Source organism: Anastrepha ludens, chromosome 3 (assembly GCF_028408465.1).
Source record: "Anastrepha ludens isolate Willacy chromosome 3, idAnaLude1.1, whole genome shotgun sequence".
Classification (NCBI taxonomy): Eukaryota; Metazoa; Arthropoda; class Insecta; order Diptera; family Tephritidae; genus Anastrepha; species Anastrepha ludens.
In genome coordinates, this window is record NC_071499.1 from 120,109,125 (window position 1) to 120,131,468 (window position 22,344).

The 22,344-nt window shown below is 35.8% G+C and overlaps 1 protein-coding gene across 1 annotated transcript in view; it reads left to right on the top strand.

Moving 5' to 3' along the window:
* Positions 1-13,254, top strand: part of LOC128858914 (uncharacterized) — a 109,365-nt gene extending 96,111 nt beyond the window's left edge. The window contains exons 5-10 of the mRNA XM_054095491.1: positions 7,532-8,669; positions 9,063-9,238; positions 10,135-10,408; positions 10,502-10,799; positions 10,885-11,003; positions 11,122-13,254. Coding sequence (XP_053951466.1) covers positions 7,532-8,669; positions 9,063-9,238; positions 10,135-10,408; positions 10,502-10,799; positions 10,885-11,003; positions 11,122-11,273 — 2,157 coding nt within the window. The 3' untranslated portion in view covers positions 11,274-13,254. The remainder of the gene's footprint in view (positions 1-7,531; positions 8,670-9,062; positions 9,239-10,134; positions 10,409-10,501; positions 10,800-10,884; positions 11,004-11,121) is intronic.
* Positions 13,255-22,344: the final 9,090 nt, after the last annotated feature.

The window sequence follows — 22,344 nt, forward strand, 5'->3', positions numbered from 1 at the left end:
AAACCAACAAATTTTTGTAATAATGATGCAATGCATAGTTGTTGCAATGTTCAGAAAGAAAAAAACATATTAATGAAGATTACAATTCAATGCAAATTGACGGTAGAAAATCGCTGTGGCAGAAATGATTGCAACACAGGCAGGTTTAACGCAGCAATCAGTAGCAGCTACGAAGAATTGTGAGGATGAGTGAGTGGCAAGCATTTGACAATACTGCAGGAAGAAGAAAGAGTAGAGAATTTCCACGGTGCAATGATAATTTGTAGTTGTTTTACTGCGCTTTGTATTTGTCCTTGGCTTTGTGACTATACGGCTGGGTGTAAAAGCTGCAATTTATCAACAAGAAGCTCTGACAAAGAAATGCTGAATAGAAAGTCAGCATTTCTGGATCCAGAAAAATGGCTACTTTCTTATTGTTGTAGCAATGGCCTTCAGTTGACATTGCAGCTGTTGGGAGTAGCAGCAGTGGAAAAAGAATTGGTGGCTAACAAGCAGTGGAGGGTAAAATTGTGCTAAAACCACAGTGAAGTAGCAAATTCAAGAAATGGAAGAGTGCAAGATTTATCAATTAATTGAATGGAATTTTAAAATATATATTTTTTATTGTGAGATTTCGGAAAAAAATTATTTATAAAATTAAAATAGTAATTTATGCCAAAGAAATTGGTTAAGCATGAAAGTTGTTTTTCAGACCATGGAAGATAGCCCGCTTTACTTATTTTGAGCATAAAACACCGCTGAAGTAGCAGACCCTGGCCGAATATACATTCACGTTGTTCTGGTAACTGAAAACTGGCTGTCGTGTGAACGTGAAGGAAAGGACTCTACTTTTCTAGAAGTATCGCTGACAGTCTACTGCCTGATTACAACACATGTCTTTCAAATGGATATCACAAACGAAAAATAATTGCATGAAATTCGTTTGAAAAGTTTAGACCGAGGAACGCTTATATGTTGATCTCCAGCACTTAGAAAGTACCACTCAGGCTGCTGAGAGAAGAGCAGCTACAGAGTTTGAAATAATAGCATAAAAATTGGCAACAAGACGGTGGCGCTCATCTGAATAATGAGTCTACAACTTTGAGAATAGTAACGCAATGTGAGTGCACGGCCGAGGTTCAACTGGCTTAGGTAATTGCAGCGGTTCAGCAGTAAATCATCTAACCTTTCATACCTTTCATATCCATAGAGGGCTCCTTTGTAAAAGACATTCTTGACGGCAAAAGTCAGACGTGGATGGGACTCTTACTTAAAATTTTAGGGAAAGTATTTAGTTTAGAATTTTGATGCCAAACCTGGTGGCTCTCCAATTTCTTAATGTATCAGTTGTACAACTTGTTTTCCGAGGTCTACAGAGACAGAATTCGTACCGGATTAAATAAGCCCACTTTTGCACCAGTCAGTTTAATTTAATCTTCTTATAGACAGCATGCGATTCAAAAGATTTTCGGTAGATGTTCTTCCACAGATTTCCCTCTTCTCTTCTGTTTTATGATTTCTTTTAAAGTGGGAAAAAAGGAGGGTATCGGTGAACAGCTATAGGAGCGTGCAGATTGTGTAGGTGACGAGGTAAAGTTCGATATTAGAATTGAGGTTTGAGGGTTCAGGACTTCGGAGAAGTACTTTACCTCATCATCTACACATCGGAGAAGTGCCTGAATCATCTAGCCATTTGCTCACATTCCGATGTAATAAGGAGACCATTTTTGGTTTTAGTGGGACGATTTGAGCTTCCGTATTTGCCAATGAGCTCCCCTCTCAGCCTAAACAGTTCACAAAGGTTTTTCTTTCGAGTGGCATTCTCCATTTGGCATGGTAGATTAGAGCTGAAAATTTGCTTGTCCGTACAGCAAGACGTAAAACGCTTTATGAAGAGATCTGTATTGGCTATCAAACATTGTTTTTTGTTATTTCAAAGCAAGAGTTGCTTAATTTGAACAACAAGTACCCAATCGAGCTCAGCATCAAACGCGGAGGATTCGGCTGGAAGGGCCACACTTTGCGCAAAGATGCCAGCGAAGTATGCAGGACTGCACTATGATGGAATCCGCAATGTGTTGGGGGCCATGGAAGACCAAAAACCTGCCGGCGCTGCATTGTGGACTCGAACTTATAGAATTCAAATACAACCTGGACTTCTTTAAACAACTTTCTCACAATCGACAGGATTTCAATACTTTTGTGCTGACCCTACACTTTGAGAATGAACAACCAATGAAAGGCAAATGAACTCCAGCGCACTGACTACGACTCCTACAAACACTGAGTGATCCATCTAAAATAGGAAGTATCTATATTACGCTGTCAAGCACACTTTCTGCACCAGCACTTCACATCCGCAGAAATGAGCTGCTAACAAATAATTTAGCAAAAAAAAAAGCTGAGTGGTTTTATCTTTCCAAGCAAGGCTATATACTTTTCCTTAACATAAATAGTATTTCACTCCTAGCAATGCATACATTTTTAATAATTTTATAATAACTTTTCTGTATCGCTGCCCATCTAAACCAACAACATTTTACTACTGTATCTATGCCAGATTTCTGAGGCTCACTACTACATGCATTTTGCCCGTTAATGTAAGAATTTACGATGCCAATGGATGCGTCGATGTTTGGCAGAGATATACAATTTTTCAGTCCTGCCTGAGATTACTATTTCAACCCGCTTGTTATTGTTGTAGATCGCCTTGCGCTTATTGTAGCTGTCTTGCAAAGGTTTTATGTGTTGTTGGTTTATGGCTGTAGCTGGTTTATGGCATGAGTGGGCGTTGTAACTGCCCATTCTAACGGTGGAATTTGGTTAGCAGCATTTTAGCTGGAAAATGGCATTGGATAGATGATAGAAGAGGATTTGTGGAATTTTTACACATAAAACGAAATTAATAAATACATAAACAGACAGGAGTTGCATTCAGAAAGGAAGTGGAATGAGTGCAATTTAATGACTTTTATTTTAATAAATATTTCTTGAACTATAAAATATAAAATTTATGGACCTTTTGGGGAAAATAAATAATAAATATATAAAATATTAAAGCGAGGAAGTGCAAATTTACTCAAATGATGCTTTTAATTTTTGAATGAAAATAATAACCTCTAAGGTAGTTCCACACTAGCAGCCAGGGTTGCTATCTAATTCTGAAACAAAATATTAAAAAAGTAAAAAAACCGAAGCACAACTTAGAGACTTAAATCTTTGGCAGCGCAAAATGTTTTACCATTTAAAATTTTCAATAGCTATTGTAATATTTTTCAAATAAAAATCATTCCTGATGAAAGAGTAAGAATTCACTAATTTTTTTACCAAAAATAGAAAAATACTTCTTGATATATTCTTAATATTGTAGTATTGGTAATATAGTCGGACACCAGTATCAACATGTAACATGAAAATTATAAAAATTGTTTTCTCTATTTAATTACACTCGCCTCTCAAGGAGCTAGAACTCCGGGTGTATTTCTGCCATGAACATTTTTTCATAAAACTCCTCTCACGCTCGGAGGCGATTAAGTAACTCCATTCATAAGTCGCATAATAATAATAATAATGATAAACATAATAATTATGTAGGTGAAAGGTAGAAAGTACTACTATGGCACTCCCCACTCGCCGTTTCGATACCATTATGAGACCTCCAACAGACAGATATCTACAGCCAGCCAAAGCTGTTGATGTAATGGAAAAGATTGATGGGATTTAGGTTGGCCCACTGTCCCAGGCTGTCGAAGAAAGGAGCACCCAGTGACTTTAATCGTCTAGCTGACAAACCCGGACATTTACAGAGAAAGTGCTCCACGGTTTCCTTCTCTGAAAGGTCCCCACAGCTTTTTCAATGGGGGTTAAATGGTAAACTTAGCTTTTACGCGTGTGTGCCAATCGTCCAATGAGCGGTAAACACACAGCTACGAATTTCAAAATGGAATGACATGGAATCCCTAGGACTTTCTGAGTATTTTGTCTATTGTACTGAAACCACAGGACAAGAACCACCAAGGTTTTTTATATTCTCTCAAAATTACCCGGTAAGCTTGAAAGTATCTGATTTGATAGCAATTATTGAAAATTCTCCTAAGCTTCTCTTTCAAGTCGGTAAGCGTCTTGCTCCACCAGGAAGAAAAGTCTTTCTGGGCTAAAGGTTAGTCGAAAGACCACTTTGAAGGCAGTCTGATAGTACCTATTTAAGTGCTCAACTTGCATGTCCAGTTGCTCCGAAGCGGAAATGGAAAAATTACTCCTGTTCAACTTCTTGTTGAAACTCCTGAGAAAAAGAGCCCGGAAAGTTATTTTAGGCTTCCTAGGGGAGATAAGAAACGTTTTGAGAAACCGTCCAATTATCAACCCTGATGGCGAAGGAAGTATTTGACGAGTGAGTAATGTCAAGAACTTCCTCCCTGCCGCTTAATGTTTCCGATTCTGGGAAAACAAACGTTGGGGTCTTGCCCTTGATCCAAATGAATACATTACGGCTAATTGTAAAATCAAAAAGGGAGCCACCTCGTTCGTTAGTCTTACTGCTGCCCCAAATAGTGTGGCTGGAGTTCGCGTCGCAGTCGATCAGGATTTTCTCTTTCTTCAGCAAGCGAGTATCCCCAGATGCAGCATTTTCTGAGGAAGCGCTGAATCGTCATGGCTCGTATATGCAGACACCAAAGAAAACCAACTGCCGCTGGATGATTCCACCCTGACCATCGTCACACCCGGTGAACTGAAATTAAAAAGCAAGAAGCCGTTAGTTGTATTCCTAACTAGGATACAAACCTTAAGCTTACCATCAGTTTGGATATGAAAAAGATCGTAAAATCTGTTTTTGAATCACATGATTTTACGCTACCAGATCCAAGTCTCTTAAATTAAGCAGATATCGATGTCTTCCTCACGGAGGATGACAAGTAGGCTATCGGTGGCTGGTTAAGAATGAAGAAGGTTAATTTAGATTACTCTTAACATACTGATTAAAGGGTTACCTATCTTCAACCCTACTTCATTGGTTCGAATTCTGGGTTCATCCCAGACAACGGCAGATCGTCGAGCAGCTTTTTCGTGTCATCTCCTATTTGCTCAAAATCTTCGAGGTAAGGAAGACCTTCACTTTGGCGAACCTGAGGCCGAAGCAGAGTTTAAATTGCTGCTTTTCGCGCGCCTCCAGCACGTTACTGATCAGCAGCACAACGACAGAGCTGTGTTGCTGAGATTCCTGTACCTTGATCACTAACCAGTCGGAACCCAAAAATTTTGCTATTTAAGACACTGGACAATTCCCGAACTGTCCAGCTTCATTTTCGGCCACCACATTCGGGTTTTTAACAAAACTTTGTCTTTTTGTCTAGACTACTACCTTTCTAGTTTATTGTGGGATATTCTGAATGTCAAAAATAATGCGACTATCTTAAGCGCAATGTTTCTAACTACAGTGGCGCACAACCTTACATCTTCCTGCTTGCTCTTTCCACTTCTCGTATATCGCCGAACTCGCTGTGATTGTAATTTTCTGTGTACTACACAAGCTGCGTACCGAACAAGTTGAGCTCAGCTGCCACCATCGATGCAACATTTCGACTCATGTTTCTCTCGCTACTCGTTTCAGTTGCAAAGCAAATTGTTACAATATACCACATAATGTTGCAAGCTCTCCAATACACATATACATACACATACACATATCCGTCCATACATTGAGCTACTTAATCAACAGTTGCTTACAGACTGTGTATGTACTTTTCTATGGCTAAGCTCAGACTCAGTCTCAGCCTCAGCCATCAGCCATAGGGAACCAACTGGAGTTGTGGCCTCAGTTGTTGCCGTTTCTTTTGCGGTTACTTGTGCCGTTATTTGGTATGACTTCACCGCAACATTGTCATTGAATGCGGGAAGTGTATGGCGCCGCGAGAGGGCGCGGTTGAAAGACGAAAAATCCAAATCAAGTCGACAATCAAACAGACCTGAAATGTAATAAAACCGTAAAGAAAAAGAGAAGACCGACCACCAGTGATAGTTTCTGAGCGGTTAATTTGTGTTTTGTTGTTACTCTTGTAGCTCTGTCTAAAACAATGTGATGTGTTGAGTGATGTGAAATAACAAACAACAAAAAAATAGAGGCAAGTAAATTAATTTTGCTCGTGTAAATACAGTGGATCACAGCTTATTGGGCCCAATATTTGTTTTGTATTCTAAGTTGCTATTATTTTACAACAAAATTATAATGCTGTTGGCGTACAAAGGCGCTAATAAGATTGTTGATCTCTCTAATAGAAATGTATTATATATATCCAGCGGTAAATGGGGCTTCTCCACATATTGAGGAGTCCTGCGTATGGAGAAATAAACCACTAGTCATTATCTGGAAGTTGCAAAAGTCTTTGAGTACTTAAGAACCAGATTAAATAGCTCCAGACATGGGATCAAGCAAGGAAAAACTCTTGCCTGGAGGTGTTGCTTTTGGGATCTTCGGATTACTGAAAAGCTGAGTGCGCTCTCCATAAATAAAACCATCCGCCACAAATCCTTCGTCATATCTCTATTTTCATAGTTATGGCACAAATATAAGGAGCTACTCGGAACACAACCCTAGAGAGCTTCAAAACGAGAGAGTAAAGTATGCAGATGGCCGTTAGAATTCAATTCTGTCTAAGTCAGTCTGCCTGCTGAAGGTGCGCCCAACTTAGCGCTTATTGAGGTCGCAGAAGCGAAAAGGTTATCTCATAATATTAAAAAACCATCAGGCTCCAAAGAGCAGACAATAGGAGAATGTGGCAGGACTTCTTTCTTCCAGCTCACATGGTATTAAGTATTGTAGTAATCTGCGAGAGTTGGATCGAAGGTCTAGTTCTAAATCTCTCTGGGTCTAGTTCTGGCTGTCTGTAACGATTACAGAATTCCAGCGAAAATTTTAATTTTTGTTGCTAGATGTATTTTTTTGCTGCACAGAGACCTTTGCGGATCTTGTTTCCTAGAATCGTACATGCATCCAAGACACTGAAAGCATGTTGAAGTTTTTGATCAAGAGACAACCAGTAGGCTGACGGATCTTTTTGAGCGGAAGACCGCTGCACACACCCAGTGTTTTCAACTCTTAGAAGTCGACCAGCCTCAGAACGTTGGTTAAAGTTTCATCATAAAGGCTAAATTTTCCGTCTCTATCCCCAAAGATCTTTTACTTGCCCACAATTCTTCAAATTCGGCCTGCCACTTCTTGGAGTCGGTGGCGTATGAGGCAGCTGTTAAAGAATCTCATTTAGATACGAATTGTGGCGATGTGACTGTTGAATGATTTCCTTCTTTTTGTATGATTTCTAGTACTTTCGGGCACTTAGAAAATTGTTGTTTGTGTCACTGAGACGAATATTTTTTTCTGCTCTGCCCAGATCAAAGCCTCGAAATTGTTGGTTGTGTTAATGTTACCAATTTAACTTTTTTTACTTTATATTAATTGTAACTAAGTCAACAAATATCTTTTTCTTGTTGTCCTATCTCCTTGCGAACGCCTTGTATACACCCACATTCACTCTTTCCCATTTATTTCTCTTTACAGATGCGATTGCTACACCGTCAAAATCATCCCATTATGTCCGGCTGGACGGCGTCGTCGACGACCGCCAACATTCGCTTTGCACTTTTTCTCTGCCTAGCCGTCGCCTTGCTGCCCAGCCCTGGCGCGGCGCGCATGGCATTCGAAAAGCTTACAGACTATGATTTCGCCGGCACCACATACTACAGCGTCAAGAATCTGTCGCTGTACGAGTGTCAGGGCTGGTGTCGCGAGGAGGCCGATTGTCAGGCGGCTGCTTTCAGTTTTGTCGTCAATCCTTTATCACCATCACAGGAGACACACTGTCAGCTGCAGAACGATTCGTCGGCACACAATCCATCTGCGGCGCCGCAACGCTCCGCCAATATGTACTACATGGTGAAATTGCAATTGCGCAGCGAGAATGTCTGTCATCGGCCGTGGGCGTTCGAACGTGTACCAAACAAGATTATACGCGGTTTAGATAATGCGCTCATTTATACTAGCACAAAGGAGGCCTGCTTATCGGCGTGTCTGAATGAGAAACGTTTCGTGTGTCGTTCGGTCGAATATGATTACAATAATATGAAATGTGTGTTGAGCGATTCTGATCGACGCAGCTCCGGACAATTTGTGCAGCTGGTCGATGCACAAGGCACCGATTACTTTGAGAATTTGTGTTTGAAACCAGCGCAAGCGTGTAAGAATAATCGTTCATTTGCCGTCGCGCGTGTGGGTGTGTCCGAAGAGAAGGTGGCTCAATATGTTGGTTTGCATTACTACACCGACAAAGAATTGCAAGTGACTTCGGAGTCGGCATGTCGTTTGGCTTGTGAAATCGAAACGGAATTCTTGTGTCGCTCTTTCTTGTATCTTGGTCAGCCACAGGGTTCACAATACAACTGCCGTTTGTTCCACTTAGATCACAAGACACTGCCTGATGGTCCCTCAACTTATTTAAATCATGAGCGCCCACTGATCGACCATGGCGAACCCATTGGACAGTACTTTGAGAATGCTTGCGAAAAGACGACCTCGCCACCGGGCGCTTTGGATAAATTGGATACACTGCCTGTAAGCCTGGATACCACCGAAGATCCCAACTTGACTAATATTACAAGGAATGACGTGAATTGCGACAAGACTGGCACCTGCTATGATGGTGAGTTCACAGGAGGGATGAAAAATAAGTCATTGAAGTTAGTATAGATTTGTAAAGGAATAAAATGGCTTCGAATTTTTGATTATATTCGTTTGGTTAGCCAACTTTAATACTATTCATGCTAACAAATTTCGGGTATGGGCTTCCACTTGAATCTCCTTTAATTCTATGGAATTTTGGGTTATATCCATTACGAAAAGACATTCGTTTTATTATCAAACTTTAATATTATTCATCCTAACAAGTTTGGGGTATGGTCTTCCACTTCAACCTTCTTTAGTTCTATGAATTATTGTCTGAGTAATAAAAGCAAAAGGCGCCTATCAGAGTAGATGGAATTCCAGCTCGTTTACTTTTTCTTTTTTCAATAAACTCACCTTCTTTACTCCACAGTTTCCGTTCACTGCAAAGACACCCGCATCGCCGTTCAAGTGCGCACCAACAAACCATTCAATGGCCGCATCTATGCCTTGGGACGTTCCGAGACATGCAACATTGATGTCATCAACTCGGATGCATTCCGATTGGATCTAACCATGGCTGGACAAGATTGTAATACGCAAAGTGTAGTGAGTATATTGCGAAGAAAGTTTTACTTGACACCTCCTATAGTATTTTGTGGTAGCGTCCCTGTCGAAAATAAGTTTGAAAGAGTAAAGTAACTCAGTTGCTTGTCCGCGATTTATATCGTTTTTTTACGAACATATTTCAGCCTCGGTACTAAAAAATTAGCCCCAGACGCGCTTTAACTGTTGGACTACCAACTTGTGAAACATGTCTACTTTCCATTTGGTATTACTTTTTAAATCATCTTGGGTTTCTAATGAGTTATCTTCTTTAAAACAAATTTTTTGCACTTCCACTTTCGAAGATGTGCGCTTCCATGGGGCCGACTTCGAAGCCACGATTTTTCAGCTTAAGAATAACTTCGTGTGCCCAATGGCCGACACTTCGACCTAAAAGATCTTTCAGCTATCTTCTTCTGCCTTTATTTACATGAGAGGAACTCTAATAGTTTCAAAAACGTGATGGCTTTAGTAATCGATTTTCTCCATGTCTTTTTTAAACTCTGACTGGTTCCCACACACATCTTCTAATAACACATGATTTGCGATGACTTCTGCAGATCAGAGATTTTCGAAAATACTTGGAGGCATATTTCCTTGGATGGGTATTTATATGCTGTCATATTTCTTAAGCTAATCTTATTAAAAGTAGTCCAATAGGCATGTAGAAGAAGATAAATTTTTTCAAACGATCTAGCATTTGGGCATCATGATTTTTCTTGCGCATCAATATTCCTAAAATACATGTATATTTGAAAGCCCATTCTTCTACAAGCAAAGCTTTGAGGTAACTATTATCTTTCTGAGTTGCATGTCGGGAATCAGTACACAAATTGTTCTTATTCTTCTTTACACAATCTTCTTTCTAAAACATTCTTTCTCACTCCATTCCTCTGCAGACTGGTGTCTATTCCAACACAGTCGTTCTCCAGCATCACAGCGTTGTTATGACCAAAGCCGATAAAATTTACAAAGTTAAGTGCACATACGATATGAGCTCGAAGAACATCACATTCGGCATGATGCCAATACGTGATCCCGAAATGATACACATCAACTCATCGCCTGAAGCTCCACCACCAAGAATTCGCATACTCGATACGCGCCAACGTGAAGTGGAGACTGTACGCATCGGTGATCGTCTCAACTTCCGCATCGAAATACCAGAAGACAGTAAGCGAAAACTTAATCATTCAGCACGTCTGGACAAATGTCAACTAATGATTGCATATTTTTTTCTTTTTACTCCATTTGATGTTGCTCAAGCTCCCTATGGTATCTTTGCACGTTCCTGCGTCGCCATGGCTAAGGATGCGCGCACCAGCTTCAAGATCATCGATGACGATGGCTGTCCCACCGATCCGACAATCTTCCCCGGCTTCACCGCTGACGGCAATGCACTGCAATCGACCTATGAGGCTTTCCGTTTCACCGAAAGTTACGGTGTCATCTTCCAGTGTAATGTCAAATACTGTCTGGGACCATGCGAGCCAGCTGTGTGCGAATGGAATATGGAGTCATTTGAATCGCTGGGCAGGAGACGTCGTCGTAGCGCTGTGGAGAGGTGAGTGAATGCATTTGTTTTTTTTTTTTTGTTTCGAAGCTTCTAATTCTTCACGTGCATTTGTTTACTTTTTCACGAACTATAGCAATGAAACTAAGGAAGCCGATGATGATATGAACATTTCGCAAGAGATTCTAGTCTTGGACTTTGGCGATGAGAAACGTGAATTCTTCAAGGCTGATCCGAGCGCAGACTTTGCCAAAGGTAAGTGTCGGTTGAGTAATGTTTTATGGTGCTTAAGAGCTTTCGAAGCTTTATATAATTCTGAGAACATACTTCTAACGCATATTACTTCCCTCTTCAACTCTGTTCCACTCTACAGATAAGACTGTGACCATCATTGAGCCCTGCCCCACGAAGACCTCCGTGTTGGCGCTGGCCGTCACTTGTGCGCTTATGATTTTACTCTATATTTCGACGTTGTTCTGTTATTATATGAAAAAATGGATGCAACCTCATAAAATTGTAGCATAAAAATAAGTATCACACGTACATACACACTCACACACATTCTTATACTAAATCCATACACGTAAAAAATCTAAAGTAAACAAGAAAAATCGCGTGGAACAAAGGGGTAATTGGACTAAAACAGAAAACTCATTTAATTTATGGAGTTTAACAAAAAAAAACTAACTAGAAATGGATATTTGAAAAAACTCTTGCGAAAATAGTTTTGCAAAGACATTTTAAAGCAAAAACAAATAATATTTTAAAAGCAGGAAAACTAGTAATTTAAGTATAAATTTAAAAATAATAAGAAAGAATAATGCATTTCATAATATTAAGCTTAGAAGAGTCTAAAAAAATGCTGAAAAGCTGATTCCCCCAATCGGTGGTAGAGAGAGTTTAAAAGTTGAAAAAAAACATTGCATTTTTCTGTTGGGGTAGAACCAGTCTATTGGCGTGCAAGGAATTATGCAATAATAAGTAATGAAATACTACCAATTTAGTTTTAGTTTAATCATATGAAAGTTCATACGCAATGAAAGCTCAGTGGAATAGAGCTTTTACTTGAAATGTTAGTCTTAAATTTAAAATGTATTTTCTACGAGTATTCAACTACGCACACCACTTGTTCTAAAAAATATGTATTAACTACTAAAATTGTGGAGCCAAGCTTATGTGTGCTTTTGAAGCTTTCAGAAGTTGTATAAAAAATTATATCTATTGCAAAAATTTTATTTTTTAACTATTAAGAGCTTAAGTATTTGCCACATTAAAGAGCTGTTTGAGAAATTTTAAAACTTGAAGAAGCTTCTGAAAACGGTAATGAGAGTTTTCGGCAATTGAAGTTGCTCAACTGAATTAGTGTTAAACAAAACTTTCTATTAGCCAAGGAAACAGCTGAAGACAGCAGTGTGGCATGCAAGTGTCGAAAAAGCGCATTTAAAAGCTACTTTCAGGGCTTTTTAAGGCATTTAGAACGCAGCAAGTCATTACAAAGCCAGCAATCGCACAGTGACAATGAATCAGGAGCAGAAGAGCGCAAAAGGCACAGCACAAGTAACCTTTGAAAGTTAGAAGAAAGCGAGCTTTAGTCAGCCTATATCACATAAACGATAGAAGTATTTAGAAGTAGAAAAATTTTAGGATTTCTTACGGTAAGAGCACAAAAAACTTTTCATAAAAGTGCTTACGAAGAAATCAATTTTTACCAATTTCCGCAAATACCGCTAAACTGCCATTTTTCCTTAGCTTAAACGCAAATGCGTGTAAAAGCTTTTAGCGAATGAAAGAAAAATCTGCAGGCAAAAATCCTTAAATTAGATGCAGTTCAAATATGTCGAGGCAGAAATATACATAAGGAACTGAAGGAACTCATATGTATTTATTGGTAAATTACAAGCTCATGCTTGATAGGTGCACCTTTTCTTACAACCAACTCGCTTATGGAAAATCGTGTTTTGCAGTTAATATAAAAACTTTTTAAATCACAATTGTTTGCTGTGAATGCTACTTTAAAAGCTGTTAGCAGAAGCCACATACTCTATTGAAGTGAAAGTTCTAGTGAAAGCTCCGATGAAAGCTCTTATTTCATTATCACATATTCGGTTTTAGTAAAATCTCTGCCAAATTCTGTTGATCCGTTATAGTGAAAGCTCTGACGAAAGCTCTGGTGAAAGCTTTCATGCACTTTCTTTAATTTCGCGCTTTTTATTACAAAGGCATGCATCTCAGCTCTTGGCTCTTTCACACACATTTTAGCAATATTTTTTTTTATTTATTTATTACTAACACACACTCTTCTTTACTTTTAAAAAATTTAAGTATTTATCTTAAACTCGACTATTTAGCAAACCAGGCACACTTTCTATGAGGTTCCGAAATACGCACATTGTTTGCGGCTTATATTGTCTCGGACATGAATTTCGGAATCTACTTATAGAGATTGAGCTTCAACTAAAACAAAAAAAAAATGTTTAAATATTTAATTTTAAATATTTATGCAGGCTTTACACTTATACTTTTTACTATTTATTTAATTGTATTTAATATTTGATTAATTTATATTTAAAGACTAAAATAAAATACACGAAAATACTTAAAAATGAAAACTGTGCTTATTTATATTGCATTTATCAAGCGAAGAGCAATGAAAAAAAACTTATTTAAGAAATTTAGCAAATTTTATAACTTAAAAAAATAAAATTTGAAATACAAGACAAAACCGAGGGCACTCACACCTTAAAAATATCACCATTACTTTAAAACTATCTATGCATAATCGCCAATTTTTCTTATAATATTGTAAATAAGTTCGTTAAACAAATCAAGGCAACAACAAAACTAAAAACACAAAGTAAAAGGAAATTTGGTGTGTGCAAAAACACAGGCAATATAAATTTTAAAATAAGATGAATACTCAAGCGACATTAAACAGAGAAAAAGAACCTTTACGCATAAAAGCGCATACAGATTTATTCATTCGCACACAAACACAAACTGGCACAAAGCTGCCTTGTAGACATAAAGAAATAAAATAGTAGTTATTATTTAACTTTTATAAAGCGAAAATGAAGATAAAACTGTAATAGGTGAAGCTAATTTTTAAAAATAATTTTGAAAAATAAATAAAGTGAACCTTTATATAAAATTTATGTGAAATGAGTTTTATTGAAAATAAATGAGAATTGGCTGACAGAGAGAGAACCAACAGCACGCTACGCACTTTAAAAGCTTCTGCTCTTTTTTTATTTTTGGCAGGTTTAAAAGCAAACGAAGTTTGTGAACGATTCTTGAAAGTGTAAAGGACTTTTCGCACTTAGCTAGACAAAACTCCGATGGACAAAACTGTTGTTACCTGTCACGTCCGACCGAGTGTCGCAGTTCCTGCTGTCACTAAGCAGAGGGGACTGTAGGAGGCTAGTTGGACTGATGACGGGCCACTTTCTATGGACAAAGAACATGGAAAAGGTGGGCACTTTGTAGAACATGTGGAGAGGAGGATGAGACGGCGGACCACTTACTGTGCGTCTGCCCAACCTTCGCTCGAATCAGGCTCTTTGGCACTGATGTGTTGGCATCACAAGATCTACTCAGATTTCTTCGGAGGTCAAGTCGATTTAAGAAAAATTAAAAAGGGAACCCGAGTGCAGTACAAGGGACTTAATTGTGTCTGAGTGCTGTACTTGCTAGTCTGTCACGACAAAAAAAAAAATAGTACAGTAGAAAGATGGGTTACTGAATTTAGATCGGGTTACTAAATTAAGACGATCCACGTCAAGGGCGTTAGGAACAGCAACGACATCACAAATAGTAGAAAAAATACGGGAAATCGTATTGGAAATTCATAGAGGAAATGAAAGAGTTTTAGTAAAAGCCCCAGTCATCTCATTGGGCAGTGTAAGCAATATTTTGACTGCAGTATTGTGCTTCAGAAAGATGAACCAGTCACTAATAATGGTACTAAAACATATTCGAATGCGACTTCCTCAGTAACATTTGGAGCGTTTTTGAAAGGAGGAAATGGATTTTGTGCATCGACTCTTCACTGTGAATGAGGTTTGGGTTCATCACCGTGATCCTAAATCAAAACAAGAGGCTAAAGAGTGGTGTGTACCTGGTTCTTCGGCTCGGAAACGAGTTCGTGTCCAAAACTCAGCCAAAAAGGTGGTTGGCATCAGTTTTTTGGGTTGCAAAGGGAATTTTCTTTGAGAATTATATATAAAGTGGTAAAACAATAAATTCTGAAAATTATTGTCACTTTTCAGAGCAGCTGAAGGAAAAAATTCGAGAAAAAGACTCAGTTTTCAAAAGAAAAAAAATATTTTTCATCAGGACAATACAATGTAATCGCTAAAATCCATGAATTAAAGTTCGAATTGTTCGAGCTTCCTCCGTATTCACCAGATTTAGCCTCTAGCGACTTCTATCTTTTTTCACACCTAAAAAACTTCATACATGGAAAGCATTTATCAGAGTCATAACAGCTGTGAAAGCTTAATTTGCAGATTCTCACTTCAGAGATGGAATGCATAAATTGGAAACTCATTGGAACAAATGTATTGAGTGCATTAGTAAATGGTGGCCGACAGCTAGTTGTGGTTTCCTATATGAGTTACACTCCCAACATAATTCAAGATTACTAGGTAATTAAATGCGCAGATAAGACTTGTTTCACCAAAGAAATTAAGCTTGAAACTAGGATCGAGTTTGACAAAAGAAATGTCTAACAAGGCATGTACAACTCGTAGAGCTCACCCTCGCTCCGCAGAGTCCAATAATTGACTCTAGCACTAATAATTCTCCGCCTCAATTCTGCGTCATATAAAGTTACGGTTTTGATGGCTGACAGAGCCTCTGGTCAACCAACAATCAGTAACTATCAACTCAAATAGTCAAGCTTCCATTAAGTAAAGTTGCCTCAACACTATACACCGCATGGATACAAGGTCACATAAAACTACGCAAAGCAGAGAAAAGGAGCCTGTCGGATATCAAGACTTCTCACAATGGAGGGACACCAATCATTTTGCAAACTCTGTCTTGTACAGGCAAACAAAAGATGATCAACAGAAGCCAAATGTGGACAGCCCGCAAATCTGGTCTAAATTCGATAAGAGATGGTCTGGCTCTCTAATTAATTTGGAAGGTCGCAGCGCCGTGGCCACAAAGACTGCTACTACTGCCCTTCTTTAGTGAGGCCGAAAAGCCACTCTTTTCATCAATATCTTTTTGGTCTTCGAGCAGACCTGATTTTAGCAGAATTAAGTTATAAACTGTTATTTCCTATTGGACTTAAATGGATGCAGTCACAATTAACTCAATCAACAGTCAATCGCCATAAGCGTATAGAGGGAGCCAACTTAGGCCTGTAGGCCCACTGTGATAGCCCTACTTTGGGCTCAAGTATCCTGTCTAATTACCAGTGTGGTGAAATCTATCGCAGAAAATCTTTCTAGCCACGAATCGGAAGTGCTGGAGGGATCTTCTGATGTTAACAAAATCTTAGCACTCGAATTTCGTCGGGGTCCTATACACTCTGTGAGGTTGATGTGAAATCTCAGCACCTTCTTCCCTTCCGCATGGCTAAAATTTAAGTATCTTTGCTCTCATCTCTTTGCAGAAATGGCAGGCATTGATATTAAAAACCTGATGAGCTTCATGAGTAGTACGAAGCGGCTAACACCACCGTAAATCAGTCATCGTTTGATCGACTTCAACAAATACACATCTCCAACCCCCCACGCCCCTTTTCCTAGCCTTTTTATTTCATTTACTATGGTATCACAAAGAAGGAATTTCCGATTTTCGTCCAAGTGTGCCCTCTCTATGGGCAACTATTTCAACTTAGCCTAACCAAATTCTTCCACAGGTATTAAGATTTTTTGATTGCCTTAAAACGGCATTGATTCTGAATTAGGTGAAACGCTATGAGCACTCATTATAGTTTAAAAACTCTTTCCAATTCCAATTTCAAAAAAAAAATGTAACAACGTTCTGACTCTTTTGAAAGAAATTGTTTATGTAAGCAGAAAAAAAAATTCAAGATCGCAAAATTACTTTCATTTGTTTCTCTATAAAGAGGTAAGTTAATTTGACCAAGGAACTCATTACTAAAAAAAATCTGTTTGCCACACCGATCCACGCCACAGAATAATATAATTTGTGTCAATTAAGAAAGCTGAATTCCAGAACCACAAAACAGATTAGAAAAAAATGAGGCAAACTGAGCGTAAGTGAATGTTGTGCGAAAAGTACAAAGTTAAAAATTTATTTATAAAATATTTGCGGTTTGGCCAACTTTTATGTTAATTAAATTTCTTAACCGTGCGTATATTACCACACACACACACATACATATGTATGCCAAATACTTCCGGAACTAATGAGCGCAATTTCACACTTTCCATGCATGGGAAGCAAATGAGCAAATAAATGAAAGCAAATGTGCATTTATGCGAATTATTCAATATTTGATTGCTTTGTCAGAAACGAAAATTGAAAAACAATTGGAACTAAATCATTTGAATTGAGCCATAAACTTTCTGTTAGCAATGCAGCCAATTACACGCTTTACCGGCAAGCAAAACTAATGCAATTAATAGGAGAAGATGAGAGCGAAAAATTATATGTGCACACACACACATGTGTATGCAATGGAATACATACATACATATGTGTGTACTTGAACACACAGAGAAGAATGCAAAGACAAAGTGGAAGCTTCACAGAAGTTAGGAAAAGGGATAGTGAAATACGTAGAAGAAGCACCAGCAGCAAAATCTAATGGCACCCTCAATTGCAAATTACTTTAGATATAAAGGATTTTGTGAATTTAGTTCGGAATGATCTTTGCGGAGCAACCACGGAGTGGAGAAGAGACTCAAGCAACAAACGTGCTAAGTTAAAATATTTTAAAAGGCCTGACAAAGCGAAATTGTGCGGGGGTAGCCATTTGACATTTAAAAAAAATTGTATTCTCCACTGCCATTGACAGTATGATTATAATTACCAGTATCATTACCATTACAATTAAAATTAACATTACAAGTACCATTACCATTACTCTTGTTATTACTACTAACATTACAGATGCCATTACCATTACCATTACTTTTATCATTATAACTAACATTACAAATACCATTACTATTCCTATTGATATTCCCAAAACTATTACTATTACCACCTCCGCTACCATTCGATTGCCTTTACTACTGCTATTATAATTACCATTACCATTATTTGCACCTTTAAATAGGCATGACAAAGCGAATTGTTGTGGGGGTAGCATTAAGGGTTTAAAAAAAGTCGTTCTCGTTTACCATTGATATTACGATTAAAATTAGCATTACACTTACCATTACCGTTACCATTACGCCTACTACAACTATTAACATTACAAATACCATTACTATTCCCATTAATATTCTCATAACCATTATGATTGTCTTTACTATTTCCATTACCATTAAGATTACCATCACCCCTACTATCACCCCCACAAGTATCTTCACCATTACTATTACCATCATCAATTCGTTTAATATTGTCATTACTATTACGATTACATTGTCATTACTACTACCATTATCATAACTATTCACACAACATTTACCATTGCTAATACAGTTATCATACTTGCCATTACATTATTACCATTCCATTACAAATAGTAGCACCATTACCATTTAAATTACTTTCACCATTATCATTACCATTACTAGGAGCACTGCCACCACCTTGTTACTGGTCACGCCCAAATACTATCAAAGGCTATTCACATACATACATATGTACACATTTAACGACTAATTACTTCTCTAATTAGGCTCACTCACCAACACCTCGGTTTTCAATGTCATTCGAAGGCGAATATAATCTCCATAAAACAAAGCGAAACAAAACGTACTTCCTTCATTAAGACTTTAAGCCACTCACTTCAAATAATTACAATCATTAGTTGTTAATCTTAGCATAAAATAAAAACTGATCCTCACTTATTAGCTGTGGCCGTTGCGCTCATTTACACATACACGGGCACATGCACGTTGCACTCGACCATGCGCTTATCCCTACCAATCTATACATACAAACATTGAAATGCTTTTTTAGACTCCTTCCGCTCTATACTAAGCCAATTATCTGGTCATTTACTGACACATTGACTCAATACCTCAATCAAGCCGTTGATCTCTTCATAGAGTTCTCCTTTCTGTGAGTACTCGTATGTATTTTATGAATGATAGCAACGTCACGCGCCTTTTTTATTGTTGTTCGTGTGCTTTCAATGCTAGCGTAGTTTAGATCGAAGATTTCCGCTGTGGGTGTGTCCGTGGCTTTTATGTTTTTCTGGCTTTTTCTGCTGGAATAAGAGTGCGTTACAATCGCAATGTGGTTTTGTTATATTATATTTCTCTCTTTGCTTGTGTGAATGTCCATTTCAACTTTCAACTTTTGTTTTTAACTGTAATTGCTGGGCAATTCATAGGCCTCGGCGAGCAAGCCACTCCTTTGCATTGCAATGGTCTTTCGGTTTTTGTATGATTTTATTCTATGTATGTGAGTAGGTTTTTTTAAAACAATTGCCAGGCATTGCTTGTGACATAGGTGCGTTTGCTAGGCGCAGAGATGATTTTGATATACAAATTCAAAGATACCGAGGAAAAGTAACAAATAGAGTGAAATGCTATATATGATTTTAAATTAGAATACCAGTACAGAACCTAAATATACAATACATAGCTTTGGAATTTTATATTTTTTGTAGTTTGCGTTCAAGCTTCACTTTAATTAAATATTTTAAAATGAAAAAGTTGAATTGAATTTTTTGTTATCCGTAAAACATGTTTTGCTTAGGAAAAAAATCTGTTAAAAAATTAAATAAATAATTTTCTTTTCTGATAAAAAAGAAACGGTGTTTCTTGAAGAAGTCTAAGTTAAAAAAAAAACATATTTTAATATATTTAAAATAATGAAATGAAAATGTGAAATAATGAAAATTTTTTTTCGAATGTAGGGAAGTATTTTAAATGGAAACACGGAAATATAAATTTTCAAAAACAAAGTGTTACTGACTAAATGTACTTCAAAAATTTTAAATTATTTATCATATACTTGTTTTGTTATATTATTAAATTTACAAAAATTTGTTTATTTCAGTTTTTTTAATTCTGTTCTAAATACTTTCGATTTTTGATTTTCGTTTATCTTTCTTTTTTTCTTACAAAGAGAAGCTTTTCAATCTCAAGCTTACCTTTTCATGGTAAAAAAATATTAAGTTAAAATAAAAAAATAAAAAAAGGGTATTTAAAGTTTCTTTTTAATTTTTTCGTTAAGTCTCTTTGGATTTAGTTAAATATTTTTAATGAAAAAATATATGCACATCAATTTTCAGTTTATAAAAATGTTCGTGTAAAATATTATAATAAATAAAAAAAATTATAATAAATAATTACAGGAACCTACTGGCAAAATTCGACAAAATTGTTGGGCTTTCCCCTACTTCTAAACAGTTAATTCTCTCTTTATTAGAATATACAATATATAAGTCACAAGTTGTCTGTAGTGGACCGCTGTCATCTTTTGTTTTAGAAATACACAGGGCAGTTCCGCAAGGATTTTTTTTTGATCCTCTTCTCTTTTCTTTGTACATCAACGATCTAAAGAGTGGTCAGCTAAATAAATAAATTTATATAAGAAAATGTAATATAAATAAATATATTAAATTTTTCCGTTAAATTTTTTAGTAAAAAGTTTTCATTTCGTAAACATTTTCTTTTTGAAAACATCAAAAACAGTCCATAAAAAAATTACAATAAATGAGAAAAAAAATTAAATAAATAAATGTGCATACAAATAAATGTAAATAAACGAATTTATTTATTAAAAAAAAAATGTAAATAAACAAATTTATTTATTTTTATTAAACTAAAAATTATAGTTAAATAAATGTTTTAGTCTTGAAAACTTTTCATTTAATAAAACAAAATTTTTTTAAATATTTTAAAAAAATTTAAGACGGTATTAAGTTTGCGTCTTGTTTTACTCAAGTAAAATATTTTAAATATAAAAAAATTTAATAAATAAATTTGTCTCGAAAAATGTATTATAAATAAAAGAATACATTTTTTCATTAGAATGAAAATTAAAATCAAAATAATAAATTTTCATTTCGTTAAAATTTAATTTTTGAAAATCTTAATTCAGTCAAAAAATGCGTGTGAAGAAGTTATAATAAATTAAAAAAAAATTTAATAAAAACATTTGTCTTAAATAATGTAAATAAATTAAGAACTATTTAGTTGTGTTTTTTTTGTTTGTTTTTATTAAACTCATTTTTTTTTTAGTTTTCGTTTTACTTAATAAAAAAATCTCTTAAATAAATTGAATATGGTTTTCTTTATGATTATTTCTTTATTTATGGTTTTTGCTTATAAAATGAAACTTTTTTTTGACTTAATAAAAAATTATCTGAAAAAATTAAATTTGATTTTTTTTCTTTGTTTTTGGGTTTTTCTTATAAAAAGAAGTTTTTAGTTTTATTTTTTGACTTAATACAAAATTAAAAAAAATATAGAATTTGTTTTTTTTTTTCTTCATTTTTGTTTTTTGTTTATAAAAAGAATTTTTTTAAATCCCATTTTTTGTTGTCAAAAAAAATCAAGTTTAAGTAAAAATATGTTTGTAGCTTTTGAAATTTTAAAATTTTTGTCATTAGCGCTGAAGTTTTAATCAAGTGAAATATTCTAAAACAGAAAATGCAATCAAAAATTTTTATTTAATAAAATAAAATTTAATAAAAATTTTCGTTTTCTTTCAAAATTTTGTTACTCAATCAAAAAATGTATCACAAATTATAATGAATAAAAAAAATGTATATTATTAAAAATTATAAATAAATACAAAATCATAATAAATAAAAAAGTTAATATATAATAGCTAAAACAATTATAATAAATAAAACAAATTATAATAAATAAAAGAAATTAATAAATAAAAAATTAAATAACTAAATTTATATAGAAATATGTAAATAAAAGTTCTTATTTATTTTTATTAGACTAAAAATTAAGCTGAAATAAATTTTTATTTCGTAAAAATTTTGCTTTTGCAAAGCTTTTGAACAACTCAAAAAATGCATCAGGAAAAGTTGTTATAATAAAAAAATTAAACAAGTAAATTTGTTTAGAGTAAAAAGAATTTGATATAAAGAAAAAGAATTTATTTATTTTGTATTCCCTGGTATTGCCTGGGGCAGTGCGCCAACCTATATCTTCTTCATTAATCAACAGCTCTGACTGGCTGTAAATATCTGACTGTTGCAGGTCTCACAATGGTATCGCAACGGCGCTTTAGTGCTACTTGAGGAGTGTCAGACTGGCACTTTAACTATTTCACCTACCTACCCACCTATTCCCTTTTTCTGTCAAAAATTATAATTAGAAAAAAATATACAATATTTGCAAGTTTTGAAAGTTTAAAATTTCTGTCATTAGCGCTCAAGTTTTAATCAATTGAAGTACTTTAAATAAACAAATAAAAATATTTTCTTTCAAACTTTTTGTGCAATAAAAAAATCCATTTAAAAGGCTTAAAT